Source organism: Leptidea sinapis, chromosome 45 (assembly GCF_905404315.1).
Source record: "Leptidea sinapis chromosome 45, ilLepSina1.1, whole genome shotgun sequence".
Lineage (NCBI taxonomy): Eukaryota > Metazoa > Arthropoda > Insecta > Lepidoptera > Pieridae > Leptidea > Leptidea sinapis.
The window spans coordinates 1,361,677-1,388,113 of NC_066309.1; the positions used below are offsets into that span (position 1 = coordinate 1,361,677).

The window sequence follows — 26,437 nt, forward strand, 5'->3', positions numbered from 1 at the left end:
TTGCAAAAATTTGATGTATCAATTAACGAACCCAAACATTGATAGTAACAATTATCCTGAATGTAATCATAGCAATGCATACAGCAACTATAATCACAATGATGAAATAAAACAAATTTATATAAATTATCATCACCGCAAGAATAATGAAGATTGTCCATCAAAACAAGTCGCTGATGATAAAGATAATAAACGTGGGAAAATCATAGCTCCATCCACAACTACCATAGAAGAAGAAAACAGTGAGTATGAATAATCTTACCAAACAAAAAATTTTCTGTATTTTGATTATTTTACTATTTAACTTCACACTTAGTATTCACGCCTTATTTTAAATCAGAACTGGCTTGTACAGATAAATAATTTCAACAATATGGACTATGATTACGAGAGAGTTTTATTAAAATATAGTTACAGGTCTTATTTAAAATACCGTATAAATCTTTTCTTGACTAAGATTATTGCGACTAGGCTAAGATATTAAGTATTGCGAAATCACCGAAGATGTAAGGTTTTCAATTTTTGAATAAGATAAGTAAGGAGGATCATGAAAATGTAAAAAGATGGGAGTGGCTACTAAACAAGTGATTATTTCAGATGAGAAGCCAACATGCGATATACCAAAAATGGACTGGGATAATTACCATCGTCTCAGTGTCATATACAATTTCATGGATGATTTAGAACAAGATTTTCCAGCGATCTGTACTGTTGGACAAATAGGAACATCCTTAGAAGGGCGACCCATACAGGTGATGTCATCAATAAATATCCGGCCTGAATAGTCGAACTTAGAAATATTTTAACTGAATCGTGACGTCATATGCCTGTTTATAAGAACCAACAGTACATAATAAGGACGGTTTTTTTTAATGATCATACCTGACGGATGAGCAGGACGTTCAGGTGATAGTAATTGATTCGCCCTGCCCATTACAATACAGTGCCGCTTCTTGAAAAATTCAAAAATTCTGAGTGGCACTACTATTGCGCTCGTCACATTGAAATTTTAAGTCTCATTTGCCCAGTAAATTCACTAGCTACGACGCCCTTCAGACCAAAACTCAGTAATGCTTACACAATAATGCTTTATGGAACAAATAGGCGCTGTTACGTTACGGTAACGTCTTTTCAAAGAGATAGTGGATATTAGTAGAGCAAATTCATGTTAAAAATAAAAATAGGCGTAGCTGTGGTTTAGTTCATCCACGGCAGGAAGTAAAGCCATGCTTTGTAAAGCTAATACACATACAAAATACGTAAATTAAGTGGCGTGTGAAGAATCGATGTCATGTTTCTGGAGGCGCGCCAGCACCAATTGAAAAATAACTATTCTTTTAGGCTAGGTTCCGTATACACATCGACTTACCACTATCAACTGTTGAAGAAGTATAAATGACTACGGACATTCATGCTCCAATTTTCGAAGAATTGCAAAAGTTAAAGTAGCCTTTAATTTAAATAAAAACTTCGTTATAACCAAAATATTTCGTTAAAGAGATTTGTGACGCGGAGCAGAATTTTCATTACCCTGTATTCTATCTTTTTATTTTTGTTTTAATCAGGTTCTAAAGGTGTCAAATAGTATCACAAGCAACTCGGGCGTGTGGATAGACGCTGGTATCCACGCTCGAGAGTGGATCGCACCCGCCGTTGCAACTTATATCGCGGATCATATCGTGAGGAATTTCTCTACATTGCCGAGTAGTATAAGCAACAAGGATTGGTAAGTGATGCAATAATTAGATTCGATCACTTTAACATTTTACTATTTATATATTATTAAGATTAATTTATAGTATAGTTTATTATTTAAAAGTGATATTCCCCACTTCTCGGATTAAGTATACTTTATGTACGATGCGGGATTCGACGTGCGTCTCTCCGGATAATGCCCCGTCAATGGTATGGAGCCGTAACTGTAGAGGCGCGGGTTCGAATCCTGCATCGTCCATATATTTTGTTACTAATTGAATTTATATAGATTAGTATATTTACGTGAAGAAATTCTTTGTACTGCTTTTGAGGAGTGTCCGGTTTGGCAGTGAAAGTTTAAATAGATCGAAAATGTATGGTTAACGAAAAGTCGGATTGTTGAATAAATTATTTTATATTATATTAAAGTATTTATTTAAAATTTCCCATAGCTACAGAAATCAAAGTTATATATCTACTAAACTCAAATCATTTTGTAGGTACTTTTTACCAGTTGTCAATCCGGATGGTTACGAATATTCTCACACGGTGGAGCGAATGTGGAGAAAAAACAGAGCCTGGCATGGTGGCAAGTGTGTCGGTGTTGACCTTAATAGGAACTTTAGGTTACTATCATTTCAAATTGTCACTATAAGTACTGGAATTAACTGATATTTCTTATATTCGAATATATGGGACATGTACTTATTTAATTTGTACCAATGGACGATGCGGTATGCGAACCCGCGCCTCTCCGGTGACGTCCGAGGGCTTTACCAACTAAACTAACCGTCTACCCCATCATCCGTAAAACTTGTATGCTTTGATCAACTCTCAGGTTGTGGCTTCATCTACAGGTTCTACTTTACAGTTGATAACCTGCTTAACCTCAATATTTGCCTATTAGGAAATGGAATTGAGATGTTGCTCTTTCAAATCTTTTAATTTTTATAAAGTGATATCTCTCACTTCTACGATTAAATTATTTCTATATATACAAATATATAACTTCGAATCCCGCTTCGTTCATTTTTGAAATTGGAATCCCAGAATTGAGGAATATCACTTAAAAAAATTACAAACTGTTTATGTAATATGCCATACAATAAATTATTTAAAAACATATCCGTTTACTTAAACGATAAGAGATCCTATACGAGAGACCTTCAATTAATAATGAGAATGAGATGCAAATTAGAGAAGTAAAACTCTGCCTACTCAACTAGGCAGAATTTTAGTTCATAGACTTTGAACACTACTGCCACGAAATAAGGTGTTAATTTGAATGAATGTTTTAATATAATCTGTATAAGATAATTTCGAATGACGCCCTTGTACTAGGCGATTTGGTATCTAAACTAAATAATTTTTATAACCAATGGCAATTATGCACTTGATTTCATGCGCCCATTGTTCTCAGGTCTGATGAATTTCTTTTCTGAATCTGTGGTAGATATTAATTTTAGTTTATCAATTTGATAAGTTTTTGAAGTGATAACCCTCATTTCTAGGATTAATACACAAATAAAATTTTAAAACAAAATGATAATATACTATTACATATAAAGTCGCATAGCAAAAACTAGTTTATTTTAGTTTCTATTGTATATTTTTCTAGTTATGGCTGGGGTGAATCCGGCTCTTCTGATGTTCCAACTCACAACTTCTTCCGTGGGCCGGCGCCATTTTCTGAACCAGAGTCAACAGCTATGAAGGTGTGAGACAATATCACAAGCACGTCTGGCACATCCTAATTATTTCATTAATTAAAAATGCTTATAAAAGTCAAGTCAAATAATCTCTACATAAATAGGCATGTCAATTACGGTATTGAATTGTGAGCAGTGGTGATCACCTATTATCAAGGGAACCCCAGACATCAGAGAAAGGTGTAGATTTACTAATAGATCCTAAAACTAAATGATCCTAAACCTTATGGCAGATTAATATTGCAACTACCAGGAGTACATAAAGACAGAAGAGTACTGCAAACCAGCGCCAGCAATAAAGTGTAGGTAGTAATTGTAATCCCGTATCATTAGCCAATAATGTGATGTTGATACCAAAATCGTGTCATCGCGACTGGACGCAGAGATTAAACTGCAAACAGGATTTAGTCGTAAATCAATTTCACTGCATTGGTTTTATATTACTACGTTGCATTTAATTAACGGGGTAGCCGTTTTAATGTGGATTTTGGAGCGCATTATTTTCAATGAAGAAACAATTTGCTACGCGAGTGTTTGTCCCGTGAATTTACAACTGAAAAATAATTAAATGTATTATTTAGAGACAAGCTATTAATGAATTATTTTTACCAACGCTTACCTATTTTTCGATTAGTGTAATATTATCAAACGATTATTAATATTCATACTTTACATTATTTCTCATTGAATTTTATGAAATAATATTGAAAACGCTTTTAAACTTTGAACGTGATTCATATATTGGATACAGCAGGACAATCTAGTTTGTTATATATTACAGCCATTTTAAAATACTCGTTTGATTTAAAAGAGTGGCAGTTGAGTTTGTTGTATGTTTTTCTCGCGAGCTCTCATTTTTCCGAACATATGGTAGATTGAGTATATAAATTACATTTTTGACTTTAAATTTGTTGCTATTTTAGTAAATTGTGACACGATCATAGTATAACTTTCAGGACTTCATATTAAATTCAGGCGCTTCGTTCAAGGTGTACATAACTTTGCACAGTTACGGCCAGATCATTTTGTTTCCCTTTGCATACAAGAGCCAACTGTGCCAGGATTACGTCCGGCTTCTCGAAGGTGCTACAGTAATGTCTAAGGTAACAAAAAAATTGTAATTGTTATGGTATAGACCTAGGTCTTCCTCGTCACAGTTTTCAACAAATCCAAGGTCTGCCTCTGGATCACTTTTGTTGCGGGTTTTAACAACTGTGGTGTCCCACGTGTCTATTCCAGATGGGTCGCCCATCTCAGACTTTGAGCCTTGTAGGACGCTCCCGTATCGTAACCAAAGGGAGCCCACTACTAATCCCATGCTATCCTTCGTTGCGTCTATCTGTCAGCAGAATGTATCACAAAAACCACAATAGTTAGACAGCTGAAAAACAAAAATGGTGTTACTACAATAATATTATTTAAACATGGCTTAGACACGTGTTATGTTCAACAGTGATCTATCTTTGACAACGTCAGTGAGCTAACAATAACGAAGTCTATAATGGAGATGATCATTTTCTATTACAAAACAGTATTTAGGTTGTGTCTTACTAAAACGTCGTTAGGCACAACATAAACTGAACTGTACAAGAAAGAACAATTAAAGGAACGGAATGCAATTTTTGTCAGCTGTAATCTATATTATCTATTATAATTAATATGGAAGGTTTACTTCCATATTAATAATATGAAAACTTGTCTTCAGCAATAAATCAAATGACCTTATTCAAAACACTTGTCATTTTTACAGTGATATCCCCCACTTGTGGGATTAATTATACAAATTAAATCAATAACCAAAATTACCGAACCCGCGACCTCTCAGGTTCCTTCCGAGCGCTCTTATCAACTGAGCCAACCGTTCAAGTGACATATTGTTCGTAAGTCTTGGTAGTTGTTGTACAACTCTCAGGTTGGTTCCATTACCTGCTCAACCCCAATAATTACATATTAGGAAATTGACGTGAGATGTCGCTATTTCAAATCTAAACAATTTGGTTATTTTTAAAGTTTGGACGGAACTCTAGAGGTCAGATCGGGTTCCGCATCTTTCATAAATTTTGGTTACAAATTTAATCTGTTTGACCTCATTCGTTTTAATCAATACTTAATATTTCCGAAAAATTTTGAACCCATTTTATTTAAAAAAAAACCATAAAGGCTATCCACAAGTGCAACGGGAACATATACAAAGTTGGTATCTCAAGAGACGTTATGTATTCTGCTGCTGGCACTAGTAATGATTGGAGCTACGGAGAAGCCAGAATCCCTTACTGCTACCTCATTGAGCTCAGGAGCAGGAAACACAAGTTCAAACTACCCAAAGAAGAGATCGAAGAGACGGGCAATGAAATTCTGAATTGTGTGAAAGCGCTGATGGAATTCGTTGATGCAAATGACGTTAGTTCATCAACGGATTTCGAAATGTAATTTTTGACTGTAAGTATTTTTGTTCCTTCTTATTTTCGGAGTGAACCTGCGAAAAATATTGGCTTAACTACAAATGTAAAATTTTTTTTTAATGCTTGTTATTGTCGTGTTTTTTTTTTTTTATTGTCGTGTTTTTTTTTTTTTTTTATGGAATAGGAGGACAAACGAGCGTACGGGTGTTAAGTGATCACCGCCGCCCACATTCTCTTGCAACACCAGAGGAATCACAAGAGCGTTGCCGGCCTTTAAGGAAGGTGTACGCGCTTATGCGTGTTACGCATTATTTGGATCACCATAGTTACCTAGCACCACCAGGCATAGAAAGTATTTTTTTATGAAAATAAGGGACGAGATGAGCAGGACGTTCGGCTGATGGTAATTGATACGCCCTGCCCATTACAATGCAGTGCCGCTAAGGATTCTTGAGAAACCGCAAAAATCCTGAGGGGCACAACAACTGCGCTCGTCACCTTGAGACATAAGATGTTAAGTCTCATTTGCCCAGTAATTTCACTAGCTATGGCGCCCTTCAGACCGAAGCACAGTAATGCTGCTTCATGGCAGAAATATGCGCCGTTGTGGTACCCATAATCTAGCTGGCATCCTGTGCAAAGCAGCCTCTCACTGGTAATCTTCTATCGCATCGATTCCTGCTGCCGAGAATATCATCCCCACCATCTAGATGTGTGGTGTTCCTCCATAGTGCGATTTTCGAGGAACTTTCTTCCACGTACAACCAAGTTGTGGGATGGAGCTTCCTTATGAGGAGTTTCTAGGACGACACGATATGGGTACCTTCAAAAAAGTGCATTTCTCTATTTTTGCAAGAGAGTTTGGGCGGTGGTGATCACTTAACATTAGGTGACTCGTACGCTGGTTTGATCTCCATTTCCATAAAAATCCAACTCTTGATGTATTGCGTTCCACAACTACGGTATTTCCTACGGAATGGTATTTCCGGACCGATACAACCAGGGAAACATAAATTATGATACAAGTGACGAGTACGACATCACGTTCACATGGTGGTGAGTGTAATAACTTTCCACTACAATTAATTATTGGTGGAACCGTGATTGTGTTCGTCACCTTGACATTGAAGATGACACATCTTTTCCATCCATTAATTTCACGAGCCACAGGGAACGAAGTTGGAAGGGCCAATCAAAACGCAACGACACTGTTGTACCCAATACCTCCACTTGAGGCTACATACGCGTACCATAAGTTCAGCCCAATCCAAAAAATAAATTAACTGTGGAGAAAAATAGCTGATTTTATGGCCGACTTGATGGTAGATTATTGTCCCTTACCATTATATCAACAACGCGTCGTCGATTTATCTCATCATTAATCATCTCATCGTCACTGGATATTATATTTATTTTATGGGAGTAAGTGGCGGTGTTATAGCCACATGATACCATAAATAATCCTGATCCCGTAAATACAATATTTTATTTAATAAAACTCATAAGATAACATCGTAATAAATTGGAATACGTAAGGGGTATACGCAAAATAGAATAATTTTGAAGTCAACCCCCAATTGGTATTTTTTCATAGCAAAGGACTTGCTTAAGTTTATTATATTATCTTACAGTATGGAATAATTATGTCACTCTTCCGTTTTCTGTAGTCAGGTAAGAAATATTTCTTCATCAATGCAACTAAAAATATTAATCCCATAAGCTTATGCTGGTATGGTAATATTTTTTTATTCGACCATTATGGGCAGGCTATGATCTGTTGACCTAACCGCCTCTATCATTATTAAGTCTAAAAAATCAATAATGTCATTATAACGTCAGAGTTAGACACGATTCAACAAAATTTTCAAGTAATTTAAATGTAAAAAATAAAAAAGGATTCCGTTTTATATCTGCAGTGCATCTTAATTGAGACATCGTGGCACCTCCAAATAATAAAACCCAAGTATGGGAAATAAGATTTACAAATGAAGGGCAAAGAACATTTGTCAAGACCTTAGATTCAGCCGGGGGTAAGTAGCACTTACAATAAATTAATTTAAACTAACACTTTACAAGAATATAGTAAATCTTACTTCACACAAATGCTTCGTAAAACTATCTCCAAAACATAAGTTGATTTTAACCCCCTTATTCATAATGGACCGCTAACTTTAAAGAGCCGCTGAGGAGTGTTTTTTCTCATTCTGACTTAGGTCAATAGAAGAAGACAGAGTGAGAATTAGCAATGCTTTAAGTTAGCAGACTATTATGAATAAGGGGGTAAGACTATAACGTATTTATAACAGTTATATTGATGACGTACCTATAAGTTCTCTCAATAACAAAATCATGGATATACTTGTTGTAGTAGCTACAAATCTATCATTCACAATGAAAGAATTTAAAAATCTGTTTACGTTGAGTAAATTATAAGTTAAGGTATTTTGACTGCGCCACCTAATTTCTATTCAGTATACCTTTTGCCTCGAAGGATCTACGAGTATTGTTTATGGAAGAGGGCTATTCTCGCTATTTATAACCTAGGTCCTAAAGATTTTAAGAGTTTAGAAAAAAAAATATATTCTTGATAATGTTTGTGATTTTGTACATAGGTGAATTTTTCTCGAAGTATTTTATGGGGTGATATATATAATGCTTGTATAACATGATACCAGTAAAGCTAAAAACAAATGTATTTCAAAATTCAAAACAATTGTAAAAGACGTTTAAGTCGTAACTTACTACATAAACGACTTTCTTAATGATACCACAGATTGAGAATGGAGCGACCCTATTCAAATTATAAATTTGATTTGCAATTTAAGGTCTCAGTCTGAGGAATTCATTTCCGAATGGGTAGTAGTTTTTTTACTTTCAATAAGTGATTTCATATTATATTTTGAATAAAAATTCTTTTTGAAGAATAATGTTTAAGGTTAAGTTATTTTATATATTTTTCTATTAAGACATTTGAAGTTAGTATACAATTGTATAAATTGTAAGTTTTCTAGCTTGAAATCATACCAAATTTGATGATAAAAATTCATACCTATTCATCCATCTAAGCTTCAATTCCGTTGAGTAAAAAAATAAAAACGTGTAGCAAAATAATGCTTATAGTAAAAAGAAAATAGCTTTTCCTACTAACAAAATAAGGGGGAGAATTGAATGAGCTTGTGTGGATTTCTTCGTTGGTTCTACGGGACTCGTTGCGTAACTACATTAGTACGTATGGACTAGAGGAGGGCAAAAGGGTACTTCTTCTGAAGTTGACCAGTTTTTTGATTTAAATATATTTTGCAATTCAGCGATCAATATTTGGAAGGAGGAGTTCAGCACGATGGACGTTATGGTGGAAGGTCCTCGAGCAGCTCAGGTGGCCAGCATGATGCAAGAGCGAGAGATTCCATTCGCGGTCGCCGTCGGAGACGTGGCAGTACTCATAGATAAGGAGCAAGGCAGTTCATTTAGTACAAAGAAAACGACTGCTATGGGTGAGCTTATATTTTAGTTATTGTTGAGCATATGACCATAGCTCTAGGGCTTCTTGGCTAAAGGGTAACCAACGGAGTATTACGAAGTCTCCGCTGTCCGTCCGTGTAAACTGCAATAGTAAAGCAGCTAGAACTTTGAGAGTGCAGATTTGCCCTGTACTTTCCCCGGGGCGTAAAAAGAATAGAGGAGTCCCAGGCCCATGGGTGTCGTAAGAGGCGACTAAGGGCTTTTTAGAAGTGGGAGAGTCACGCTGCCGTCTTATGACGTCAGCACAATCGGGCCAGACTCGTCCGGGTTAATTACCACACTCGCACAGAATACCGGCGTGAAGTAGCGGCCTAGTGCCGCTATGTTTCGCATAGGTTAGTGTCAAGGACCGGAGACCATCCCTTACCCCCACCCCCTCCCCCCAACAAAATATAAAAGCGGTCCATATAGAGATATTACCCCAGGAGGGTACCGGCTCTAGCAGAGCTGGAGAATCCCTCCCCGAGCACTCTCGCTCGGGCTGCCCTTCGTATTCTGGGGTGGGCACAGAACCGCGCATGACCAAGGACAAACGAGGCAGAAACACCACGGCACCCCGCTCCACGCTCAACGTGGACTTTTGCAATAATGCAGGGGAATTCACTCCAATTTAAACGCCGTCCACCACCACCTTGAGACGGTGCAGCCGGCCTTGTGTTTCCTTACGGAGACGCAGATATCTCGACCTAGCGATACGACATATTTAACGTACCCCGGGTACAAAATTGAGCACAATTTTTTGCCTCATGCCGGGGTATATGTGTACGTTAGGGAGGATATCTGCTGTCGCCGTCTCGGCAATTTTGAGGGTAGGGACCTGTCTACTCTCTGGCTCCGCGTAGATTTAGAGGACCGCGTCCGTATCTATGCGTGTGTCTACAGGTCCCATAGTGGTAACGCAGAAACCGATCATCTCATGGGCTGCGTTCAAGCGGCAATTGACGACGTGCTTGCACAGATCCCCTCCGCTGAAATCGTAGTCTTGGTTGATTTCAACGGGCACAATGCCGAATGGCTTGGATCACGTACCACAGACTACGCAGGGCGATCTGTGCATAATTTTGCATTGGCGTATGGTCTGTCCCAATTGGTTGAGTCGCCAACGCGGCTCCCGGATGTGGATAGCCGTCCTTATTAGATCTTCTGCTGACTACACATCCTGATGGTTACCAGGTCTTTGTCGACGCACCTCCGGAACGTCCGACCATTGCCTGGTCGGCAGGTGATCTTCTGGTATACCTAACACATAGATGGGCGGCGGCTATTGAAAGCAAGGGGGAAGGCCTGGCAGTTAGCCTGGAAATAGCGAAGGCCTTTGATCGTGTATGGCACAAGGCGGTCCTCTCCAAACTTCCATCATTTGGGCTTCCCGAGAGCTTGTGCAAGTGGACCTCCAGCTTCCTCACTGGGCGTAGCATACAGGTCGTTGTCGACGGATATTGCTCGAACCCGAAGCCCGTGAATGCTGGAGTGCCCCAAGGCTGTGTGCTATCTCCTACGCTGTTTCTTCTGCATATCAATGATATGTTGGACACCTCCAACATACATTGCTATGCGGACGACAGCACTGGTGATGCCGTATACACGGGCCATGCAGGTCTCTCTCGGGAAATCGTCGACCAGTGCCGGGAGAAACTTGTGTCTTCTATCGAGTCCTCTCTCGAGAAGGTCGCGGAATGGGGTAAATTGAACCTTGTCCAATTTAACCCCCAGAAGACTCAAGTTTGCGCGTTTACCACTAAAAAAACCCCATTTGTCGTATCACCACTCTTCGAGAACACTTCTCTTAAGGCCGCGCCTAGTATCGGAATACTGGGTCTCGAAATCTCGAGCGATTGCCAATTCCGTGGCCATCTGGAGGGCAAAGCCAAATTGGCTTCGAAGAAGCTGGGCGTCATCAATAGAGCACGGCAATACTTCAAGCCGGCCCACATTCTAGCGCTCTACAAAGCGCAGGTCCGGCCACACAAGGAGTATTGCTGTCATCTCTGGTCTGGCGCACCCCAGTATCTGCTCGATCCATTTGACCGCTTGCAACGTAGAGCAGCTCGAATTTTCGGGGACTCAGTGCTCTGTGAATGGCTGGATCTCTTGGCGTTGCGTAGAGACGTCGCATCATTGTGTGTCTTCTACCGCATTTATCACGGGGAGTGTTCCGAAGAGCTGCTTAACCTGATTCCTGCCGCCGAATTCCACCTTCGCACCATCTGGATGTGTGGCGGTCCTCCACAGTGCGGTTGTCAAGGAGCTTTCTCCCTCGTACTACAAAGCTATGGAATGAGCTTCCTTGTGCGGTGTTTCCGGGACAATACGACATGGGTACCTTCAAAAAAAGCGCATACACCTTTCTTAAAGGCCGGCAACGCTCTTGTGATTCCTCTGGTGTTGCAAGAGAATGTGGGCGGCGGTGATCACTTAACACCAGGTGACCCGTACGCTCGTTTGTCCTCCTATTCAATAAAAAAAAAAGTGTAGGTACTACAATTTCCGCGAACAGCGAACAATAAAAAAAAATGCGATTAAGTCCAAAACAGTAGTTTTTATTCAGTTCAGGGACGCGCACACCTGTGATCGGTTGAAGCACGTCTCCGTAGAAGTTGTACTCTTTTTATACAACTTTTTATGTTTTCTAAGCAACTCTCAATTCAACACCATTACTATGGTTAATAATGCGCTGGAGATCAATTTATCAAGCACTCTGAATTGAGTGAGCGATGGGTACCTCATCGAATTTATTTATTAAATATTACCATCACCTGGGTTATTTGCGAATTTTTCCGTTTGGCCCGTTTAACCTGATTAAACCTAATCCACTTCATCTGCATGTGTAGCGATCCTCCACAGTGCGGTTTCCAGGACAATAAGAAATGAGTTACTTCAAAAAAAAACACTATACCTTCCAAAAATGCCGTAAATGCTCTTGTGGTTACTCTGATGTTGCATGAAAATGTGGGCGGAGGTGATCACTTAACATTAGGTGACCCGCACACTCGTTTTGAATTTGAAAGCATTAGCTAACGCACACGTAGCCAAAACAAAATTGATCACACAAATCGGCTGTCAGGTTATCTAGACGCTAGATAGTAAATTCTAAGTCTGTGTTCTGTACAGTGTGTGTGTGGTGTCGCACCATAATAGCAACACCCCATCTCCTCCAGTGGGTGTCGTAAGAGACGACTAAGGGATACAAATGGGCAGGATGACATGGGCAGCAGCACTTACTGCGATCGCCAACCCGCCTGCCAAGAGTGGCGATTATGGCAAAAAAACCCCAAAAATATGAAGGCTCCGGCCCCCCTGTCATCTCACTCATGGTGGCCACGATAGTGACGGGGCAGGGGGTGCTAAGAATCCCCGGGTGCGGCAGCGCTACCACAAACGAAGAGTGTTGGTAGGCCCCCCGCAAGATGGACCGACGATCGCCGGAATACGTTGGATGAGGGCAGCGCAGGACCGATCGTCGTGGAAATCTTTGTGGGAGGCCTTTGTCCAGCAGCGGACGTCTTCCGGCTGATGATGATGTTCTGTACAGCGGCTTATTCCCACTGGGAAATTCATTTCTTACCTGATTTAACTTAAATAATATTTTTCTAATAAATAAGGTAGTTGGCCTTATTTATTTGTTAATTGATACTTACACGATAGTCCACTTATGATGAATCATTAGTTAAATAATATCGTTTTCTATAAAAGTTATTTGTAAATTATAATTATTTGCTATAATTTAATCAGTCATTGTTCAATTTGTAACGTGATTTTTAATTAGGAACCTCAACCTGTTAATTAATATTGAATTAATACATGCTTAATCCAACCCGCTTAGTTGTGGCTATGAACTTTTCTCTCTTACTTAAACAGGATGTAATCGTTATGTTTGACCGGCGATTATTCCGTAACTGTTACAGATATCAAAAAACTTTAAACTAATATCGACAGTACCTACGTTACCTGATCAGTAAAATTACTTCAATGACTTTTTAAAAATCAAACGAGAAGTGTCCAATAATTTCATATTAAACACCTGCATAGTATATCGAAAAAATGTGTTCAAATGTAAGTAAGTATGCCTTAAGACCAGAATTGATATTGAGTACTGAAAATTAACTATAACTATAACCGTTTATCTCTAAATTAACATAACTATAAAAAAATCATAAGTCAAGCTCGGGATTTTAAGTGTAAACTTAAACGCTCTGTTAATATTTCTCCAAATAACATAATTTTTGTTCCTAAAAACACAGACATCAATTTAATTAAATTATTAATTAGTAATTAATTTACAAACGCGCAGAAATAAAAAAAAAATTTTGCCCAAGATATGCTACAGGGAACTTATGTTTCAACTATTTTAAAATAAAAAATATAGGTCCTAGCATATTTTTCCCCATGCGGATGTTCCCTCGTGTTTAGTATTTTGAGTATATATCCGGTAGCAGAAATGTGTAATTATTAAATTTCAGCGAGGCGGCAAACCATCGTTTAAATATAGAAAGCCACACATTATAGATTACACATTTCAGCTATTGAACGTTACAAAGTGAAAAAAAAAAGAAAATCAAGTTATATTTAATAATATAATTCGCGCAGATTTTTATTAATTATTGTAATAACTATAGCAATATTTTATTTACATATATATTGTAGCGCGTGAGTCCTCCCTCACACGCGAGATCGTTGCAGGGTTTAAGTAATTAAACAACTATATTCACTTTCTATTCAATATATAAATTCAATTCAATATATTTCAATATATAATTATAAATATTAAATATTAGACTAAAGGCTGACCGTTCACCCTTTACTTCATTTCTATATCTGTCCCCTTATTGAATTGTCTTTTCATCCGAATAGCCGAGTGGTTAGCGATCCTATCTACTAAGCTAGAGGTCTCGGGTTCGAATCCCGGTAGGTGCAAGCATTTATATGATGAATATGGGTGTTTGTTTCCGAGTCATGGATGTTTTAATGTATTTATGTATGTTTATATGTATGTTTATATAAATTTATGTATGTTTAAGTAAGTATATTGTATTAAATATATCGTTGTCTTGTAAGACAGGCTATATATGCTTAACTTGGGGCAAGATAATTTGTATAAAAATTGTGTCAATATTATTATTATTATTATCCGCGTCAATATTTATATTATTATAATATTATCAAAGAATGTTCTATCTTTAACTTGTCGGCCAACCATATAACAATGAGTTCTTATATGCGGATAAGAACTCATTGTTTATGATATTTATGTTTGTATATATATAATAGATAATATTACTATCCGCAACAACATGTGTCAAGAGATACGTTGCCGGCCTTAAGGCGACACTAAATGCCAGCGACCTTGAACGATATGAGTTCACGGATGCCGGCCCGCTATCTATGTAACAAAGCCAATATTTTCAAAATTCATGCGTGGAAAACAGTTTATATGCTTACAATCCTCGTTATTCACTACTTATCTGAATAAATGAACCTACACAAAAAAGTACAAGCTATAAGAATAACATTTCTGAGAGAAGTACCAAAAAAATGCGTCACGACTTGCCAAAAAACTTGTTTAACTTCAAAGAAAAGTGGTAGTTCAAAAAGGCTCGGCAGTGTTAACTATAACCAACAGCAAGCATTAGCAACCTACAAATAAGGATATATGTAACAGGATTAAGTAGTGTTCATAGCTTGAAATGCTATACTTTCACCACAAAACTTGTCTAAAAACACCATGTTTGCGTGTTTTCTGCTTACTCTTCGCCTTAATTGTGGGAGTATGCTCTTTTCTTGAAGCTCTCTATATCGTATCGGTTCGGAAGTTGAAGTAAAGAAACTAGTGAGCGCGATGCAAATCTGCTAATGACTAACTTAATTAATATATTACAACATAATTCAGCGCTATCATAATTAGAATACATTATCAATACTTTAAATGCTTACCTAGGCGATAGATTGATCATTTTGAATTAAGTGATCGGCGTAGAACATTGTGTCTAGTTTTGTTTGTAAGTTCAGTGAATCGTGTCAATTGTAGTTCGGATGACGATGGATTGGGAACGCTATCACCGTTTGGATGTCATTTATGAATTCATGGAGAATCTGCAAAAGGAATTTCCATTTTTGTGTGCGGTGATAAGCATTGGTCAATCGGCTGAAGGAAGAGATATAAAGGTAAACGATTTTATTTTTATGGAAAATTATAGTACAATAAACAAACACATTGTGGAATCATCTACAGGCTGTTGTATGTCCGAATCGATACAACTTAGTGACCCTTAACAGCGGCCAACCCGTCATATTTTTCATATAAACGCTCGTAAGATGCTATGACGTTTTAACGCATCTATGTTTAAAAGAAATACTGATAATTATCTTGTGTATTGTGTCTAGGTTTGATTTGTTCCTGTTTCGCCCCGCGAAGTTTCGCCCCACACAAAAAAATCTATTTTCTACCCAGATTTTATTCCTGTTTCGTCTCGAAAATAAGAATAATTAATAATTTATTATTTTATTCTTGTTTTGCCCCACATTTTTTTCTTTATTCGCCTAGGGTAGTAATTTATGTGTTTTACAACATGTTTTGTACGGACAGCATACAAAATATTTTAAAAATCTTATTTTTTACCATAAATATTATTAATGAACTCAACAAGTTAGTACTCAATACAAGAAATCAAAACCTATCGAAGCAGGTGATACAAATTTAAAAAAAAAATCACTATAACCCTCCAAATATCTGGTTTTTTGCACAAATTTTACCTGAACTTTGGCCGTTCATAATCTACTCATAAATTGTAATAGTGAAGGAAACATTTCAATAGAAACCTCGTGTAATAGAGATTATTTATGATAGACATTTCTTTCATAAAGCTGGTACTGGGGATTGCATCCGAAAAAGTATGCTACTTGGAATAACTTACATTGGTTACAAATATATGATAATATTTGTATTATTATTGTTTTATATATATTTGAAATAATATTGTTAAAAATCATATCATATTTAAAATCAGAACCTCAGCAGTATACTTAATATAAACCTGACGTTTATTATTATAATTTGAATATTATCACTCACTAGTTGCTGAAGATATCCAATGGCAACCCCAACAATACCGGTGTCTGGATGGACGGTGCTATCCATCCTCGAGAGTGGGTGAGCATTTCTGTGGTCACCTTCATCGCAGACAGGATTGTGAGGACATTCAACGATCAACCTGCCAGCGTCACCAATAAGGACTGGTACGTACTATTAAACGGAGTTATTTTGTTATGTTCTATGTCTTTTCCACATGTTGCTAGATGAGCCTCCAAAAACTCCCTTGTTTCATGCGACTCGTTAGAGCGATTACCGTAATACGCAACATATAAAACATATCATTTAGATACTACACACATCTGATGATTGCAGACGAAAATATTTTATATTAATTTCTTCTTGTCTGGTGCCATCCGTTCTGAGAACAGGCGTCTTGAAATACGGACAGACAAATACATCAGTAGATCCTGTAAGGGTTTCTATTTTCTTTTTAAGGTACGAAACCGTTGAACGGAAACTGAAAATTGATAGTGGTAATAGTAAAAAATGCAATAGCAGAAGGTCTACTCTCAAAATCGACAACGATACATTCGGAACGATACGACAATACTCCGAATATATCGCAACTATCCTACTCTAACAAATGTTCAAATTCCATATCGTTCATCGTTACCATAGACGAATATTTTGATTTTTTTACGATGTTAGTGTGAATGAAATATGTTCAAAGCTAAACATTATCTGTGCTATGTCGCTGTTAAGTGTCAAAAGTAAAAACATAGTTTAGGCGCTAAGGACCATGCTAGACTCTGCACCACCAATTTGGTATCATTAACACATAATGTAAATGTTAAAAAAATATGTAATAAATATAATATAACCATTTAAAATTGCATAAATAATACAAGACTTGCGGATAATAAAATGTATAAAAAAAGTAACTCAACCCTTCTCGTCGACGTCCTTTTTCTCAGGCGGCCATTTGCATTATTTCTACGCATAAACGATCAACAAAATGACTTAAATGACTTAGTAGTAAAAAAATCTTGTTGAATAGTAAATCACATATAATTATTTCAATAATATTTATTAAGTATGTATATTGTATGGTAAATATATCTATACAAATTGAAACGATAATAGCATCGACAGCCTAGAAGGTGTCGTTGAGATTATCGTAAAAGTGACGTTTGATTATTTGTGAAATTCGAATATTCGTCTCTGACATTTTCAACTAAGAGTAGGGGGTGAGGACCGATAATATCGAATAATGTTTCGTTTGTTGAATCATCGTTTCGACATTGATTACGATGTAACTAAGAGTAGGATTCGACACGACTATTGCCACGATTTAGCGAATATCGATTTTAGGAGTAGGCTCCCTGAATGGTGTTAAACTTAAGAAAGTTCACCATTTTAAGTACACCAGATATAGACGCTACGCAAGGCACTAGCGGTGAGGACTAATATATACGCAGGTTTGCTCAATGTAGCAGTGAGGTAAAGGTAACGCTTTTGAAAGCATATTGTCAAACCTTCGATACGAGCAGCCTGTGGGTCAGATATACTCAAAGAACGCTTAGTAACTTGCGCGTTCACTACAACAATGGTTTCAAGTTAGTGTTGGTGCTACCCCGCTTTTGCAGTGCTTCGGCAATGTTCGCGGATGCGAGGGTGGACGGCTTCCATGCCATCCAACGCAAAAGAACCGCATCATTGCTGAAGAGGTTGCGGGGTAGCCCTAACATCATTCTGCAAACCATTGTTAGTCATTACGTTGCGTCGATTAAATGTAATAAAGGCATTTATGCGGCTTCATGTGCCTGTTTAGTTATAATTATACTAACATAATTTATTAAGGACATTTTACTTACAATTATTATGGAATTTTTTCTGAAATAAATTGTTCTTATTATTTACTCTCTCACGGGACTCGCATTCATAATATAGCCTCATCTATCGAAAACGAGTTTAGAAAAAGCAACTTTTGAAATGACATATTAGAAATGATTGTATTCTGTTGAAGGCAAATGAACGTTAAGGTCACCTGATGTTAAGTGATCACTTTTGCCCACATATACGTGTCAGAAAGTTCCTTTAATAAGAAGGTGACAGTTTAATAAAACATTTTAAATGGCTCCAGTAATCAATCTCATTTTCTCGTTTAGTTAAATTCAAAGGCATAACAGTAAACATTTGATTACTGACGGTATAATTAAAATGTTTCATAACTTGACTCAAGTGCTCAAACATTATGACAGTTAGTCTTTCAATTAGGTATATAGTGCCTGTGCTGAATCCTGACGGCTACGAATACACTCACACAACAGACCGCATGTGGAGGAAAAATAGATCACGCTATGGAGAATGTGTTGGTGTTGATCTGAACAGGAACTTCAGGTGAGAGCTTACATCTTATGTCATTTATTGAAGCGAACCTTTATACGAACGTTTGGGCTACTGACCGCGCCGGCTGTCTCCAACTCGTGGTTAGCGTCAGATTTTTCAAGCGTTACACGAGAACGTCAGATTTAGGACCGTTACACGATATGTATATTTCAGCAATATTATAATATTAATTACTTGATGTGTTAAAAAGCGCTAACACCGTCATGAACTGCCATAAGACATCCCAATTAATTATAACATTTATTTAACTATTTATTACTGTGTTAGTAATGTTATTTTATATAATTATCACTATAATTAGAAATAACTACAATAGCATTATATTCAGATCTTCGGTTAATTTGATTCGTGTAAGTTAGTTGGCACTACAGTAGTGCCAACTAACAGTTGGTAGCATCATTACGGTAGACGGTCGTGCCCTATATAAGCCAGAGCGCTTATTTCCAAGGAACATTACTTATTGTGAATTCTGAGGGGTAACGCTGCCCTAATTGTCTTTTAATTTTTAATAATAAGTGTATATTGTAATTCTAAGTGTGGAAACTTTAAAATACAGATGTAATAGTTTTATTATGTGCGTTCATATTACCAACCCCTTTTACATATATTATATAGGTATACAGAGTGGCAGGTGCCGCGCGTTCCCCAACACCAAAACGTTAAGAGCTCGTTGTCTCGTATTTTTAAATTATATAAAGATTGACAAAAAATCTATCAAGTACGAAATGTTTACATAATCTTCTTTAAAAAATTGGTCAGTATAAATCCAGGTGCTTTACAGTTAGTTTGAATATACATACAATTATCTCAGTAGAACTCATCAACATTAACCCTCAAATACTAATAAATCTTTTACAGCTATGGATGGGGTGAAAAGGGCGAAGAAGGCTCGTCGGACGATCCCGGAAGTATATTTTTCAGAGGCCCAAAGGCTTTTTCTGAGCCAGAAACACTCGCCTTAAAGGTTCGTTATATTTTTTTTATTTACATTTTTTATGAAAAATTGTGACGGACCAGCAGGATTTATGGTACGACCTATGATTTAGTGGTACGACACACCCATTACAATGTAGTGCCACTCATGATTTTTCGAAGAACTCAAAATTTTGAGTGGTATCGAATGTGCGCTGTCACTGTGAGACATAAGATGTTGCTACAGCGCTCAATTCAAACCGAAATGCAAACACGAATGTACTTTAGACCATGACTGAAGTAAAATAAAACATGATTTTATGATATTTTTCAAGAACGAAACGAAATTACGAAATAATCAAGATCTCATCGTTCGCGTAACGTTCGTAACACGTAACGCATTCACCAGGCACCAGCTCACTCCCCAAGCCAAATATGCGAATAGAAGTTTTACTTCAAAAAGCTTACACACTACTGCTTGTCACCAGAAAAATGTCACCGATGTGTACAATTGTCATTATTTTGTTTCTGATATATGTCTATTCAGTCGAGGTTAATAATTATCTCTATTCAAATCGATTGAACTAGTTTATCGGTCAGATTATAACTTGTAGTAAATGCAATTTAACACGTGCGATATTTGGTCTGCAATTCCAAAAATAACGATATATTTCTACTTTATATCATCGTTTGACTAATAATATAGAAGATTTAAGTGTCCTTTACACTTTTTTGAATAGCAAAACTTAAGTCGTACAAGTAAGATATGCAACCTGTTTACAATTACTTTTGATGTTAAAATATAACTCTGCATACCTTCGCTAAAAGATAAAAGATTATTGATTGATACATTTTTAAGTGCACACAGACGCTAACACAGACAGACACAATTCTGAAAAAAATCAATTTAAATTGGCTTATCTTTAATATTAAATGAAACTCGAGGTGAGCTTACAATCGAACAATATAATTACCAAATTTTCATTGCACCAAATATAGAGAAGTTTTGCTAAAATAAGGGAAAGAGAGAAGCAGAAAGGTCTGATCTCATGAAAGGAATTTGAAGGATAACCTTATTTTGTGATTCCCTTAAGTTACTTAGAGTAATATTAACAGAACGTTTAGTTTCAAACTAAATAATCCGAGGTCAGCTTATAATTTTTCAGTTACAATATGTGATTTGTAAAAAACTAAAAACTACAACAACAAGCCGATTTAAGAAATCGTCCTTTCCTTTTTTATGGAACTTCTATTCTATTTTAACAGTTATAACGAGAGTGAATTGTCGGTATCCAGAGTCAATTCAGGCCTTAAGGGGACAATCCGATCTGTTTGTCTATTTTCAACGTCATGGTCAAAACCTAATCGTTGCGTTGGTGTATGAAAAATCGATAAATAGAGAGATAGCGGCTGAATGGTCAGTTGGCATTCGGTAACTTCCGCCGCTCCAAGAAAATGCGAAAAATATTATGAGATCTCATAAAACTCCTTCCAGTAAGAGTAGGCTATGTTTATTTATGGAAAAGGAGGAAAAAAATATGATACGTTCGGGTCTTCTGATGGTATGTGATCACCGAGGCTCACACTCTTTTGTAACACCAGAGGAATCACAAGAACGTGACCTTAAAAAGTGTTTAATAAACGTACAAATAAATACGAAATCCTAGGACTCATTGGTACGTGGCGGGCGAGAATCGAACCGGGGGCTCCGTGGTAATGAGTTATATATATTGTGTGCCAGTGATCTTTAGTTTTTTTTTTTTTTTTTTATGGAATAGGAGGACAAACGAGCGTACGGGTCACCTGTTGTTAAGTGATCACCGCCGCCCACAATCTCTTGCAACACCAGAGGAATCACAGGAGCGTTGCCGGCCTTTAAGGAAGGTGTACGCGCTTTTTTGAAGGTACCCATGTCGTATCGTCCCGGAAACACCGCACAAGGAAGCTCATTCCACAGCTTTGTAGTACGTGGAAGAAAGCTCCTTGAAAACCGCACTGTGGAGGACCGCCACACATCCAGATGGTGAGGATGATATCTAACTTGTGGCGTGTCGTGCGAAGGTGAAATTCAGCGGCAGGAATCAGGTTAAACAGCTCTTCGGAACACTCCCCGTGATAAATGCGGTAGAAGACATACAATGAAGCGACGTCTCTACGCAACGCCAAGTGATCCAGCCGTTCACAGAGCACTGTATGTAGTTTGTGATATAACCTACTTCTAAATAATTAGGTTTGCTTTACGATGGTTTCTTTATTTTTACAATGTGTGAGGACATAAGGTTCGAATTATTAAAATTTAAAATTAAATATATTAAAATTTGAACAAAAAGTTTTTGGGGTGCTTTTTCTGAGTTTGTTACTCTCAATTTTTATATATTTTTCGTGTAAAGAAACAATCAAAATAAAATATCGATTAATTAAATTTTTTTTATTTTATTTTTTTATAATTATCAATATGCAATTATCATCTACGCGCGTTTCTGTGAAAACTATTTCGTGTTTATTTCTATTTTTTTTTATTTTATGATTTATAGTGAATTTGAAGTACACTAACTAACAATTTAATCATGGATTATGTAATCAAAACCTCACCAAACCCTTAGCAAACTATCTTCGAAGTATATCCTTTCTAATAAAAAAAGAATCATCCAAATCGGTTGGCGCGGTATTGAGATATTCGTAAATTTATCATCAACTTTGCTATTCGTATGTATAGCAAATTTAAGACTTTTATGGTTTTCTCATGGATGCCATTGTCAGATCTGGACCAAATAACAATGGGACCACACGGGAAGCACCAGCTTTCAAATAAACAAAAAAATAATAATTATCAAAATCGGTTCACCCAGTCGAAAGTTATGAGGTAACGAACATAAATTTCGGCTGTTAAGATTCACTCTATTATAATTTACTGTCGTATTAAAAAAAAAATAATAATGTGTCATTTATATTTATCAAGTATTATCTAATCATTTTACCGTAACTTCATTTACAGAAAGTTATATTGAAATCTGGAGTAGATTTCAAGGTATTCCTGTCGTTTCATAGCTACGGAGAGGTAATAATTTTTCCGTGGGGCTACACAAGTGACGCATGCCCCGATTATGTGGAGCTTTTAGAAGGCGGAACTGCAATGGCTAAAGTAAATATTATTTTATAGTCATATTTTACTAAACATTACGCTTTAAATTAAATTTATTTGCTGGCCCAAAATGTCTCCAAATAGCGAAAGACAGGATGCGTGGAAATATTTAGAGACGTTTGACTTTAAAGGTTAACGGCCGTTTTCAATAACCTATCTATTCTTAGTTTAACTTGCGGATACATTGCTGTCACCGTTTAATGACAAGATCTTATCTATCCATAGTTATGTCCAATATAGTTATAGTTCAAATTTTCAAATTCAAATTCAAATATTTTTATTCAAAATAGGATGTGAAATCACTTATTGAAAGTCAAAAAAACTACCACCCATTCTAAAGTGAATGCCTCAGGCCTGAGAAGAATGGGCGCAACAAACTCAGCGGGCTTTTTTTTTCATCAAAAATATGTTTTACAATTAAAGTAACATTTACAAAGTAACATTGTACAATTAAACTTATTATTTAATAGCCTGAGGGCGGTCGCTCCATTCCGAATCTGTGGTATCATTAAGAAAGTCATTTATGTTATAGTAACCTTTACCACACAAAGGTTTTTTAACAATTCTTTTGAATAACGTAACACCTTTGTTTTGAACATTTTCTGGGATCTTGTTGTAAAAGCATATACATCGCCCCACAAAAGACTTACTAACTCGACATAGCCGAGTAGTAGGCATCATCAGTTTATGTCTGTTCCTGGTGTTAACGTTATGGTTATGACAGTTTCTGGCAAATTCACTTATGAGCCTATGAACATACATTACATTATCAAGAATATATTGAGAAGCAACAGTCAAGATGTTAATTTCTTTGAATTTTGCTCTCAATGATTCCCTAGGACCTAGGTTATTATAAATAGCGCGAATAGCCCTCTTCTGCAGCAATCAGTCCAATGCTTACTGTCAATAGGTTATTGAAATGTAAGTAAGCGTAAAGGGATAGATTTGTCTACCTCTAGTAAGTTAAACTAAGGATAGACAGGTTATTAAAAACGGCCGTAAGTTGTTTCATACAAGCCACATAAAGGTCGATGATTAAAATTAAGATACAATAAAGGTAAAGGCAGATGTAGTAATGGTTACGTTGCTCAGTTGTCTGTCATTAAAGTGTATGCGAGAGGTATATCAGTAAAATCTCACTACAACCTTCTTTTGGACCTTGGCGTATCAAGATCTGCATTTATCACTAAACTAACATCTAAAACTGCGCTAACACATAGAAGAGTAACACGAGCAGTGTCTTTACATACATACATACACACACTCACGCCTTGTTCCCGTCGGGTTAGGCAGAGACAATAGAATGCCATTTGCTTCTATCCTAACAAAACTCACGCACTTCCTCTACATTCATTACTCTTTTCATACATGCTCGCCGGTTGCGGGTGCTTCGGACCTCTCCTTTTCTCAAAACTTCCCCAATTTGTTCGACGAATGTTGTACGAGGTCTCCCGCGACCGACTTGCGCACACACACTTGCCTTATATATTTGATGCGTCATTCTTTCTTCACTCATTCGCTTCACGTGTCCAAACCATTTCAGCATTCCTTTTTCAGTCCTTGTCACAACATCCTCTTTCAAACCACAGCGCAGTGTCTTTAAGTGCTGATGTACATCGTAATAGAGCCCCATATACATATACTCGAGTCACAAGTATCGTGCAATGTTCGGTGTTGCTTGTTTTGCCATGCGGTGGGCCCGGCACCCTTGAGGTATATCAGCGAGTTCATCTCATACCGAATCAAATAAAAACCCTACAGTTCCACCTATTCGTCACAATTAAGCTACTTCAATACATATCGCCCTGAATCTTATTCAAACTTGGAATGGTCATCGTCTGGTCGAGCTCATATCTGATATACCATCCCATTTATATAATCTTAATACTGGGCCAAAACCAAGACTAACAACACTATGCGAGGATCTAAGACTATCTACATTGAAAGACTCTTCTATAAGGCTTTTTTCTTAAAAATATACTGAAAAAGTACTCAATCCAAAAAGAGGACTATAATTGGAAGCAATCCTGAGGGAATGCAGTGTCTTGTACACTAAAAGAGCCATTTTATAAATTTATTAAAGCATATTTTGTCGAGGGCATTATTAGTTTCATTGAAGAACATGGATTGTTATCGAACCAAGAAAGAAGGCAGTGCTAGGAGGGGCTTCTGATCACTTCATAGACGGACAATATACTAGCGTATAGGCAAACGAAGCATGCGATAGAGAGAGATGAGATATATATATATATATCTGTAACGGAGATACAGCAAGATGGAAAAGGAAAGCGAATCTATTGTTACTGTGACTGACTTTGATTGAAAAGTCGTAAACAGCCCCACATTGAAAAATCAAAATTTATGGCTAGCATATTCTAACACAATCACCACGAAATATGTTCTCAAGTAGTTGAGTTCCTACCCAGATAATTTTGTTGTCGAATCAATGATTGAGCCATTTCACATAGTCAACGCTTTCAACGGTTCCAAACATTTTATTTTGAAAAAAAAGTAGACCAAAGCTCCATCATTTATTTCGTAGAAGACAATGAATTTATACCATACTAATAATGTTTTTCATTTGTTTTTATTTGGCTATTGAATTATTTGATGAAGTACGATAATGACCAGTTGAAATGATTTATTTGCATTATGCGTTTTGCAATAGCCTTATTGTTTTATCCAAATGTTAGTAGGTTTTCATGAGTGTTAATTCCCTAAAGTTTTGTTCACACGAGGTATCTTCATAGAGATGATGACTCGCCGAATTCTGAAACAGATTCACTGTTATCAATTATGATTTAACCCCTTATTTAATAAACTTATTGTTTTATTATATCTTTTTTTAATGGCTGTCCAATGAACAAAGCCTTGTGATGTCTCTCAGCGTTCAATATGTAAAATTCATGTTTGCAATTCATTTCTAAAAATTTGTTTGTTTTTTTTTTTAATTATCGCGTAAATGCAGTATTAAGGACTGTTAGTATAACACTAGGTAGAAAGTTCTCTTGTGTATTAAAGCTTTCTGTGTCACCCCGTGCCTCAATCCGAAGTCTTACCACCATCCTAGCAGTATGTCTGTGTGTAGCGACCCAATGTTCTTCTGAAATGAAACTTCTAATATCTGCTTCCATTTCCTAATTTACAGGCGATCTTTCAAGAAAGTGGTCATACATACAAAGTGGGTAGCACAAAAGACCTCATGTACTATGCAGCTGGAACCAGCATAGATTGGAGTTATGGTGTGGCGAACGTACCATTCAGCTACATGATTGAACTTCGAGGGAAGAAGCACAGATTTCTGCTTCCCAGTGAAGAAATTGTTCCTACAGCACGAGAAACTATGAACGGAGTACTGAGCCTTTTGGACTTTGTTGACAGCAGATGCCGTGGAACACAATCAAAATAAATAATAACGGAATCTTTTTGAAACTACACTGTGATATATTATGATGAAAATAAAAGCAATTACTCAGTTTATAAAATGAAAATGTACAATGTCAGTTTTATATTGTAACTTATTTATCCATGTAGGAGCTTTTAATAAATGTTTGAATCCATTTTGTTATGTAATTACAAAGGCAATGTATTGCAGCGCTGCGGTCGCGAATAATAT

The 26,437-nt window shown here is 36.8% G+C and overlaps 2 protein-coding genes across 4 annotated transcripts in view; one reads left to right on the forward strand and one right to left on the reverse strand.

Annotated features, from left to right (window-relative positions):
- On the forward strand, positions 1 to 26,381 carry LOC126977497 (carboxypeptidase B-like). 3 transcript variants are annotated; one of them, XM_050826341.1, is made up of 9 exons: positions 1 to 242; positions 598 to 752; positions 1,566 to 1,726; positions 2,196 to 2,321; positions 3,314 to 3,410; positions 4,361 to 4,507; positions 5,565 to 5,843; positions 7,723 to 7,836; positions 9,115 to 9,144. In XM_050826341.1, the coding sequence occupies exons 1-7, from the start codon at positions 14 to 16 to the stop codon at positions 5,832 to 5,834; spliced, it is 1,185 nt and encodes a 394-aa protein (XP_050682298.1). In that variant the 5' UTR covers positions 1 to 13; the 3' UTR covers positions 5,835 to 5,843; positions 7,723 to 7,836; positions 9,115 to 9,144. The 3 variants fall into 3 exon arrangements, with proteins under 3 accessions (XP_050682298.1, XP_050682300.1, XP_050682299.1); XM_050826343.1 differs by lacking the exon at positions 2,196 to 2,321; XM_050826342.1 differs by lacking the exons at positions 1 to 242; positions 598 to 752; positions 1,566 to 1,726; ... (2 more) ...; positions 4,361 to 4,507; positions 5,565 to 5,843 and adding exons at positions 15,354 to 15,490; positions 16,401 to 16,561; positions 18,636 to 18,758; ... (1 more) ...; positions 22,675 to 22,821; positions 25,970 to 26,381 and having other exon boundaries at positions 7,641 to 7,836; positions 9,115 to 9,300.
- LOC126977510 (uncharacterized) overlaps positions 1 to 26,437 on the reverse strand; it is a 210,417-nt gene that overhangs the window by 121,654 nt on the left and 62,326 nt on the right. The window lies entirely within an intron of this gene.